The sequence below is a fragment of the Elephas maximus genome, chromosome X, assembly GCF_024166365.1.
Source record: "Elephas maximus indicus isolate mEleMax1 chromosome X, mEleMax1 primary haplotype, whole genome shotgun sequence".
Lineage (NCBI taxonomy): Eukaryota > Metazoa > Chordata > Mammalia > Proboscidea > Elephantidae > Elephas > Elephas maximus.
Genome location: NC_064846.1, coordinates 151,274,008 through 151,283,874, shown reverse-complemented (window position 1 = coordinate 151,283,874; position 9,867 = coordinate 151,274,008). Strand labels below are relative to the sequence as shown.

The following is a 9,867-nucleotide window of genomic DNA, read 5'->3' as shown; positions in this document are numbered from 1 at the left end:
CATTTGCAGTTTCACCATGTTGTATTTTAATGCTTTATAAGATCATTACTTTGTGAAGGTCATTACTTTACTGTATCCTCTCTTGGATCCCCAGGGTTTTTCACTTGGCCTAGGGTTTAGAAAGTATTCTATAAACAAAGAACATTTGAACTAGTATAATGAAATGTTTATTTTTTATAAAAGCAACCAGACATTTCTTTATTCATTGAAAGATATTTTATTAATTACCCTAATAATGTAGTAACAATATTATTTGATACCTGCTTTAAAGAAATCCATTGTGATTGTTGATACTTATTTCAAATAAAATAACGTGTACATAAAATTGATTTAATTATTGCTCTTATCCCTATTACATTAAGTAAATAACTAAAAAACTTAACTAAGTAAATGTTAACTCAGTTTCAATAGAAATAATAGTCGGTAAACAACTTCTAAAAGGTATAGAAAAAAGATTACAATATTTTCATAAAAATTACTGTTAGGAATTATTTTGGCTATAATAAGAAAGCATGCCTACCTTTTAAACACATTTACTAAGTTCAAAAAAAAAAAACATTTACTGTAGTATTTACCATATATTTCACATAAGACAGAGGAAATGTCTTCATAGAAATATTCAATAACCTCCTCTCATTTGTTTCTCTGGTGTTCTCTGTTAAGTTGCACCCCAAAGTACAAACTTTAACTGTAATGCCTTTTTGTCTGAAGACATTAAAGACAGGTACTTTTGTACAACGTAGATCCAGCTATCAACCAGAGGGTTGCAAGTCTTCAAAATGGAAATTTTAATAACAGCACAGAAATGAAATTCATAGAAACAAATTGAATATCACCTAAGACTTTTCAATTATAGCAAAATCAATTAGCTATGCAAATCCTGCCATATACTAGCTTGCATGCGGGGAATAGAAACATAAAGTGAACAGGTGTTCAAATCAGGCCCTACCTTCAATGTCTGAAATGACTGAAGAAATAAACCACCTAAGGTCTGTATAATACTAAAAGTATACTAGCATTGAACTGGGTATTTTGACACTCTATTTCTACAAAGTTCTTATATATTAGTAAGACAACATTGGTACAAATAAAAAACACCTTTTTTTTAGTTTGTAATACTGAAAAGCTAGAATCTTTTACTTAGTGACAAAATAATATCAAACACAGAAACTCAAATTCTGGCAAGCTTGGGGCCTGCTAAAACTGCTTTGCAATGCTGCTATGGAAGCTTCATTAGACTTAGTATTCACCAAGCCTCCATACTGGCTAACATGTCCAATAAACAGGTTGTGCGTCAACTTTCACTTCTGAGGCTGTAGCATCAGGCACCTCTCTTCTACTGAAGGAAACAGTTGTTCCGGGTGTTTCTGAAGCGCAGACACATTTTAGGACGATAATTCTCCAGATACAGAAGCTGCTTGCTGTTAAAAGCTCCACGTCGCTTCTGTCTTATGAATTGTACTGCATCTTCATATTTCATTCCACCTTCAATTAATGCTAGGGCAACCAGCACTGGACCTCTCCCAAGACCGCAAACACAGTGAACCGCAATACAGCAACCAGGATTTTCACGAAATTTCATTTTGACAAGATTTAACCATTTTTCAACTATCTGGCTGGAAGGAGGTGTACCATCATCAAAAGGCCAGTCCAGAACCTGGATGCCTTCTTTCTCCAGAATAGCAGTGTTGTAAGTGGCTTCACACACTCTTACTATGGTGGTAACTCCATTCTTCTTAAGCTCCTGTAAGAATTTGTTTAAGGAGGCATTGGTTGGATTGTGTGCGATAAGAAATCTCATATTCCTGTAGGTGATTTCCACAGGAGCAGGGCGGATCATTCCAGCCATATTGAAGTAATTTTTGAAGAGTAAATTAATAAGGAATACTGGAAGGATCTAAAGGAACCAAAGTCTACTTCCAAAATACTTCAGTTGGAATGTTCAGTGTGTTGAATAAGAAGTTAGGGGTAATAGGAAGTGAAGCAAACCCCCCAACAAAACACATCAATGTTTCAATCCGGTCTACTGAGTCCATAGAAAATAAGTGTACTCGACCTTACCCCGTGCAGGTCAGAACTCACCTCGATGTTCTGGCAGTTTCAGTTCAGCTCTCCGATGTCCAGGTTATTCTCTCTGAATAGGGACCTCTCAGGTCCTAAGGACTTTCCAGAGTTCACTTGTCTGTGTAGAAGTTGGGTTCGGCCTGGCAGAAATCCCCACTGCCCCTCGGAAACTCCATAAATATGTTTCCAAAAACACTAGAGGACTAAGGGATATTTTTATGCATTGACGGTTGTGGCCAAATCAGACAGCTGGTTCTGTCGAGGTGGCTGTGACATCAACCACTGCTAGACTCAGGGAAAGCGCACCATCCCTGCACCTGAGCTCCAAACGTGATTTGATCAATCTGCATCACAAACCCTTTCTTTTGTTCTGCAGGCTTCTGAGGCCAAAGGGTGAACCCAGCCACCAACTGCAAGTGGAATTTCTGGGCAAATGCCAACTAGTGGGGTGCAGCTGGGGTAGAAGCAAAGTGGGGCCAGAGACGTCACTGTTTATTTGTATGGAAATGGTTCATAAATTAGTGTTCAGATCTTCCCACACTAGCTTCTAATGCACAATCATATTTGATGATCATTTAATGACAGTTCCAATTCTTCCTATAAAGAAACAGAAGGCCATATTAGAGGTCACTCCAAATTAACACTACAATTGAATCATCATTTCACAAAAGAATCATTGGTTGTGATACCGATTACTCATTTTGCTGCGGCTGTTATGTGGGTGGTACTCTGCTCCCGGCTGGGGTAAAAATCATTCACCGGTGTTTCCTCCACGTGCTACAAAGCTGACGTGTTTTATATCCAACCTCTACAGGCATTTCAAAACGACTCCCTACATACAAGGATGATCTGGTTTCCAGGACTTAAAATAGAAAAGGTATAAAAAGAATGAAAAAAAACTCAACCAATCTTAGAGGGATCTAAACCTCCTCAATCTCAACAGACTTAAGAGTCAAAAAGTCTCTTTTTCTATCCGTGGAAAGATGGAAGTTAGTTTGGGATTGGGAAGTAAGAACAGCTCTGACTCCCTCTTTCCCGGAGTGGGGGTTAGGACAAGAGAAGGCTATTGACCGTTGTATTTTCCTAAAAATGCAAAGGTCCAAAGCTGCTTTTTCCACCTCCTAAACTGGTGGCATAGTGGGTAAGCCCTATGGCTACTAACTCAAAGGTCAGCAGTTCGATTCCACCAGGCGCTCCTTGGAAACTCCATGGGGCAGTTCTACTCAGTCCTATAGGGTCGCTATGAGTCGGAATCAACTCAAAGGCAACGGTTTGTTTTTTATTTTTCGCTAAATTTGTGGAGCAGTGGTTAAGAGCTACGGCTGTTAACCAAAAGGTGGGCTGTTGGAATCTGCCAGCTGCTCCTTGGAAACCCTATTGGGCAATTCTACCCTGTCCTATAGGGTCGCTATTAGTCAGAATCCACTCGAAGGCAATGGGTTAAACTACAAGGGTGGAGAAGGAAGTTAGTGTGGGAAAATAGGTTGTGGAAAGGAAGTATATAATGCATATATATGTAAAATGATTACTCATCACACTTATCCTCTCTGGTTGGATAAGAAATATAATGTATATTGCTAAGTTATGTCATATTCTTTATTCAAGCACATAGTGAGGAAACAGGGAGTGTATAATTCATAATCACACTATACTCTCCATACTCAGCATGGCTGACTCCTGTTAACTCGTTACAAAAATCGCAAATCCCATGGTTTATATGCGTAGATACAAGTACATGCGTATATACACACATTATTTCCATTATGTTATGTGTATCATAAATGAGTTCTGCATCTGCAAACATATATATTATGTATTTCTTTCTCTGAAATGACATATCCAAATCAGCTGAAATTAAAAGTAGACCACCAAAGAAACCATTTCTCGTATTTACCTATATTTTTCCTATAAACATGTTCCTTTCCCCTTGCCATATATTTTAAATAAAAATCTAGGAGAAAAAAGTCTTATTGAAAGATTCTCATTTTGTTAATAGATTTTTCAAGGAAAATAAGTCCAATGTCAAACATAGCACATGTATCTCCTCAACTCCTGACTAAAATCCCATGAAATGAGATGAAATATATGTACTTTAAAATAATATATTCATAACAACACATAAAAAATAAGAGTGCCACTCCTGGTTACGTACAAAGGGAGACCATGGAGTATTTATGCATTAATTCCGTATACATTTATTAAGGCTTTCCTATCGGCCAGGCATATAAAGACTAGTAAAATCTAGACTCAGTCCATAAGAAGCTTGTTATCTACAGGAGAGACATGCGCATATAACACCTATTTAAAAAATGAAAGATGTTATATCTGTAGTGAGAACAAACTGGCTCCAGTGGAGGACGTGGATATTTTGTCTAGCTTATCAAGCAGGATGTTAGGAGAAAGGTTTCTCAGAAGAAGTGACATTTAAGCATGCATACCTTGATCTTTTCACCATTTTCAGCACCGTCATGGAAGTCTCTGCAATAGCTCTATACTATGCATGTTTTCATGAGGGGAAAGTGCCCACAAAAAGTTGGCCATAAATAATCAATGCAGAGTGAGGCAAGATTAGTCAAGAATGAAACAGTATGCAGGTTGGATTGAAATACAGCTGGGAAGAAATGGGAAAATTATAACCTCAGTAACTGCTCCCTGATACTCCAGGAAAAGAAAAAGAAAGCCAGAAGACTTCTGAAAACAAATGTAACATGTTGCACGTAAACTTTCAGCAGCCAAACCATCTAATGAGGACTAAAAAATCAATTACTCTTAAATTAAAATCTCACACCTATTCACACGATTTTTAAATAGAGAAATGGATTTTTATATGACATATTACATATGAGAAATACTGTAAGATATATTGAACTTGACAAGGTAACTATAAACCCAGTGGAAACTGCATTTTGAATCTGAATTATTTGACATTTTATCTTAGGTTCGGTTCATGAGGAATAAAAGACTATACTTTTTCACCACATAAAATGTTAAGAAAAATGTAAGGCTGAATTAATAGTTGTTTTTTTTTTTCTCTTCTGCTTCGTTACTAGGGGAAACCCTGGTGGTGTAGTGGTTAGGAGCTACAGCTGGTAACCAAGAGGTCAGCAGTTTGAATCCATCAGGCACCCCTTGGAAACTCTATGGGGCAGTTCTACTCTGTCCTATAGGGTCACTATCAGTCGGAATCGACTCGACGGCACTGGGTTTGGTTTTTTTTTTTTTTTTTTTTTTTTTTTATAATAACTTTTATTAAGCTTCAAGTGAACGTTTACAAATCCAATCAGTCTGTCACATATAAGTTTACATACATCTCACTCCCTACTCCCACTTACTCTCCCCCTCTTGAGTCAGCCCTTTCAGTCTCTCCTTTCTTGACAATTTTGCCGGCTTCCCTCTCTCTCTATCCTCCCATCCCCCCTCCAGACAAGAGTTGCCAACACAATCTCAAGTGTACACCTGATATAATTAGCTCACTCTTCATCAGCGTCTCTCTCCCACCCGCTGACCAGTCCCTTTCATGTCTGATGAGTTGTCTTCAGGGATGGTTCCTGTCCTGTGTCAACAGAAGGTCTGGAGAGCATGACCGCCGGGATTCCTCCAGTCTCAGTCAGACCATTAAGTTTGGTCTTCTTATGAGAATTTGGGGTCTGCATCCCACTGCTCTCCTGCTCCCTCAGGGGTCCTCTGCTGAGCTCCCTGTCAGGGCAGTCATCGATTGTGGCCGGGCACCAACTAGTTCTTCTGGTCTCAGGATGATGTAGGTCTCTGGTTCATGTGGCCCTTTCTGTCTCTTGGGCTCTTAGTTGTCATGTGGGCTTGGTGTTCTTCATTTTCCTTTGCTCCAGGTGGGTTGAGACCAATTGCTGCATCTTAGATGGCTGCTTGTTAGCATTTAAGACCCCAGACGCCACATTTCAAAGTGGGATGCAGAATGATTTCATAATAGAATTATTTTGCCAATTGACTTAGAAGTCCCCGCAAACCATGTTCCCCAGACCCCCGCGCTTGCTCCGCTGACCTTTGAAGCATTCATTTTATCCCGGAAACTTCTTTGCTTTTGGTCCAGTCCAATTGAGCTGACCTTCCATGTATTGAGTGTTGTCTTTCCCTTCACCTAAAGCAGTTCTTATCTACTGATTAATCAATAAAAAACCCTCTCCCACCCTCCCTCCCTCCCCCCCTCGTAACCACAAAAGTATGTGTTCTTCTCAGGTTTACTATTTCTCAAGATCTTATAATAGTGGTCTTATACAGTATTTGTCCTTTTGCCTCTGACTCATTTCGCTCAGCATAATGCCTTCCAGGTTCCTCCATGTTATGAAATGTTTCAGAGATTCGTCACTGTTCTTTATCGATGCGTAGTATTCCATTGTGTGAATATACCACAATTTATTTACCCATTCATCCGTTGATGGACACCTTGGTTGCTTCCAACTTTTTGCTATTGTAAACAGAGCTGCAATAAACATGGGTGTGCATATATCTGTTTGTATGAAGGCTCTTGTATCTCTAGGGTATATTCCGAGGAGTGGGATTTCTGGGTTGTATGGTAGTTCTATTTCTAACTGTTTAAGATAACGCCAGATAGATTTCCAAAGTGGTTGTACCATTTTACATTCCCACCAGCAGTGTATGAGAGTTCCAATCTCTCCGCAGCCTCTCCAACATTTATTATTTTGTGTTTTTTGGATTAATGCCAGCCTTGCTGGTGTGAGATGGAATCTCATCGTAGTTTTAATTTGCATTTCTCTAATGGCTAATGATCGAGAGCATTTTCTCATGTATCTGTTGGCTGCCTGAATATCTTCTTTAGAGAAATGTGTGTTCATATCCTTTGCCCACTTCTTGATTGGGTTGTTTGTCTTTTTGTGGTTGAGTTTTGACAGAATCATGTTGATTTTAGAGATCAGGCGCTGGTCGGAGATGTCATAGCTGAAAATTCTTTCCCAATCTGTAGGTGGTCTTTTTACTCTTTTGGTGAAGTCTTTAGATGAGCATAGGTGTTTGATTTTTAGGAGCTCCCAGTTATCGGGTTTCTCTTCATCATTTTTGGTAATGTTTTGTATTCTGTTTATACCTTGTATTAGGGCTCCTAGGGTTGTCCCAATTTTTTCTTCCATGATCTTTATCGTTTTAGTCTTTATGTTTAGGTCTTTGATCCACTTGGAGTTAGTTTTTGTGCATGGTGTGAGGTATGGGTCCTGTTTCATTTTTTTGCAAATGGATATCCAGTTATGCCAGCACCATTTGTTAAAAAGGCTGTCTTTTCCCCAGTTAATTGACACTGGTCCTTTGTCAAATATCAGCTGCTCATACGTGGATGGATCTATGTCTGGGTTCTCAATTCTGTTCCATTGGTCTATGTGTCTGTTGTTGTACCAATACCAGGCTGTTTTGACTACTGTGGCTGTATAATAGGTTCTGAAGTCAGGTAAGGTGAGGCCTCCCACTTTCTTCTTCTTTTTCAGTAGTGCTTTGCTTATCCGGGGCTTCTTTCCCTTCCATATGAAATTGGTGATTTGTTTCTCTATCCCCTTAAAATATGACATTGGAATTTGGATCGGAAGTGCGTTAAATGTATAGATGGCTTTTGGTAGAATAGACATTTTTACTATGTTAAGTCTTCCTATCCATGAGCAAGGTATGTTTTTCCACTTAAGTATGTCCTTTTGAATTTCTTGTAGTAGAGCTTTGTAGTTTTCTTTGTATAGGTCTTTTACATCCTTGGTAAGATTTATCCCTAAGTATCTTATCTTCTTGGGGGCTACTGTGAATGGTATTGATTTGGTTATTTCCTCTTCGGTGTTCTTTTTGTTGATGTAGAGGAATCCAAGTGATTTTTGTATGTTTATTTTATAACCTGAGACTCTGCCAAACTCTTCTATTAGTTTCAGTAGTTTTCTGGAGGATTCCTTAGGGTTTTCTGTGTATATAATCATGTCATCTGCAAATAGTGATAACTTTACTTCTTCCTTGCCAATCCGGATACCTTTTATTTCTTTATCTAGCCTGATTGCCCTGGCTAAGACTTCCAACACGATGTTGAATAAGAGCGGTGATAAAGGGCATCCTTGTCTGGTTCCCGTTCTCAAGGGAAATGCTTTCAGGTTCTCTCCATTTAGAGTGATATTGGCTGTTGGCTTTGCATAGATGCCCTTTATTATGCTGAGGAATTTTCCTTCAATTCCTATTTTGGTAAGAGTTTTTATCATGAATGGGTGTTGGACTTTGTCAAATGCCTTTTCTGCATCAATTGATAAGATCATGTGGTTTTTGTCTTTTGTTTTATTTATGTGATGGATTACATTAATGGTTTTTCTGATATTAAACCAGCCTTGCATACCTGGTATAAATCCCACTTGATCAGGGTGAATTATTTTTTTGATGTGTCGTTGGATTCTATTGGCTAGAATTTTGTTGAGGATTTTTGCATCAATGTTCATGAGGGATATAGGTCTATAATTTTCTTTTTTTGTAATGTCTTTACCTGGTTTTGGTATCAGGGAGATGGTGGCTTCATAGAATGAGTTGGGTAGTATTCCGTCATTTTCTATGCTTTGGAATACCTTTAGTAGTAGTGGTGTTAACTCTTCTCTGAAAATTTGGTAGAACTCTGCCGTGAAGCCGTCCGGGCCAGGACTTTTTTTTGTTGGGAGTTTTTTGATTACCGTTTCAATCTCTTTTTTTGTTATGGGTCTATTTAGTTGTTCTACTTCTGAATGTGTTAGTTTAGGTAGGTAGTGTTTTTCCAGGAATTCATCCATTTCTTCTAGGTTTTCAAATTTGTTAGAGTACAATTTTTCATAATAATCTGAAATGATTCTTTTAATTTCATTTGGTTCTGTTGTGATGTGGTCCTTCTCATTTCTTATTCGGGTTATTTGTTTCCTTTCCTGTATTTCTTTAGTCAGTCTAGCCAATGGTTTATCAATTTTGTTAATTTTTTCAAAGAACCAGCTTTTGGCTTTGTTAATTCTTTCGATTGTTTTTCTGTTCTCTAATTCATTTAGTTCAGCTCTAATTTTTATTATTTGTTTTCTTCTGGTGCCTGATGGATTCTTTTGTTGCTCACTTTCTATTTGTTCAAGTTGTAGGGACAGTTCTCTGATTTTGGCTCTTTCTTCTTTTTGTATGTGTGCATTTATTGATATAAATTGACCTCTGAGCACTGCTTTTGCTGTGTCCCAGAGGTTTTGATAGGAAGTATTTTCATTCTCGTTGCTTTCTATGAATTTCCTTATTCCCTCCTTGATGTCTTCTATAACCCAGTCTTTTTTCAGGAGGGTATTGTTCATTTTCCAAGTATTTGATTTCTTTTCCCTCGTTTTTCTGTTATTGATCTCTAGTTTTATTGCCTTGTGGTCTGAGAAGATGCTTTGTAATATTTCGATGTTTTGGACTCTGCAAAGGTTTGTTTTATGACCTAATATGTGGTCTATTCTAGAGAATGTTCCATGTGCGCTAGAAAAAAAAGTATATTTTGCAGCAGTTGGGTGGAGAGTTCTGTATAAGTCAATGAGGTCAAGTTGGTTGATTGTTGTAATTAGATCTTCCGTGTCTCTGTTGAGCTTCTTACTGGATGTCCTGTCCTTCTCCGAAAGTGGTGTGTTGAAGTCTCCTACTATAATTGTGGAGGTATCTATCTCGCTTTTCAGTTCTGTTAAAATTTGATTTATGTATCTTGCAGCCCTGTCATTGGGTGCGTAAATATTTAATATGGTTATGTCTTCCTGATCAATTGTCCCTTTTATCATTATATAGTGTCCTTCTTTATCCTTTGTGGTGGATTTAAGTCTAAAGTCT

At 38.1% G+C, this 9,867-nt stretch overlaps 1 protein-coding gene across 3 annotated transcripts; it reads right to left on the bottom strand.

Annotated features, from left to right (window-relative positions):
- Positions 1 to 1,336: 1,336 nt before the first annotated feature.
- On the bottom strand, positions 1,337 to 1,849 carry LOC126069035 (protein tyrosine phosphatase type IVA 1-like). Of its 3 annotated transcripts, none has more exons than XM_049871928.1 (2): positions 1,514 to 1,849; positions 1,337 to 1,444 (listed from the first exon to the last, which is right to left on the bottom strand). In XM_049871928.1, exons 1-2 carry the CDS (start codon positions 1,847 to 1,849, stop codon positions 1,337 to 1,339), a joined length of 444 nt encoding a protein of 147 aa, XP_049727885.1. The 3 variants fall into 3 exon arrangements, with proteins under 3 accessions (XP_049727885.1, XP_049727886.1, XP_049727884.1); XM_049871929.1 differs by having other exon boundaries at positions 1,337 to 1,657; positions 1,727 to 1,840; XM_049871927.1 differs by having other exon boundaries at positions 1,337 to 1,849.
- Positions 1,850 to 9,867: the final 8,018 nt, after the last annotated feature.

Bases quoted from the DNA above. Each gene is read 5' to 3' on its own strand.
- LOC126069035 (XM_049871927.1), bottom strand. From the start codon at position 1,849: ATGGCTGGAATGATCCGCCCTGCTCCTGTGGAAATCACCTACAGGAAT.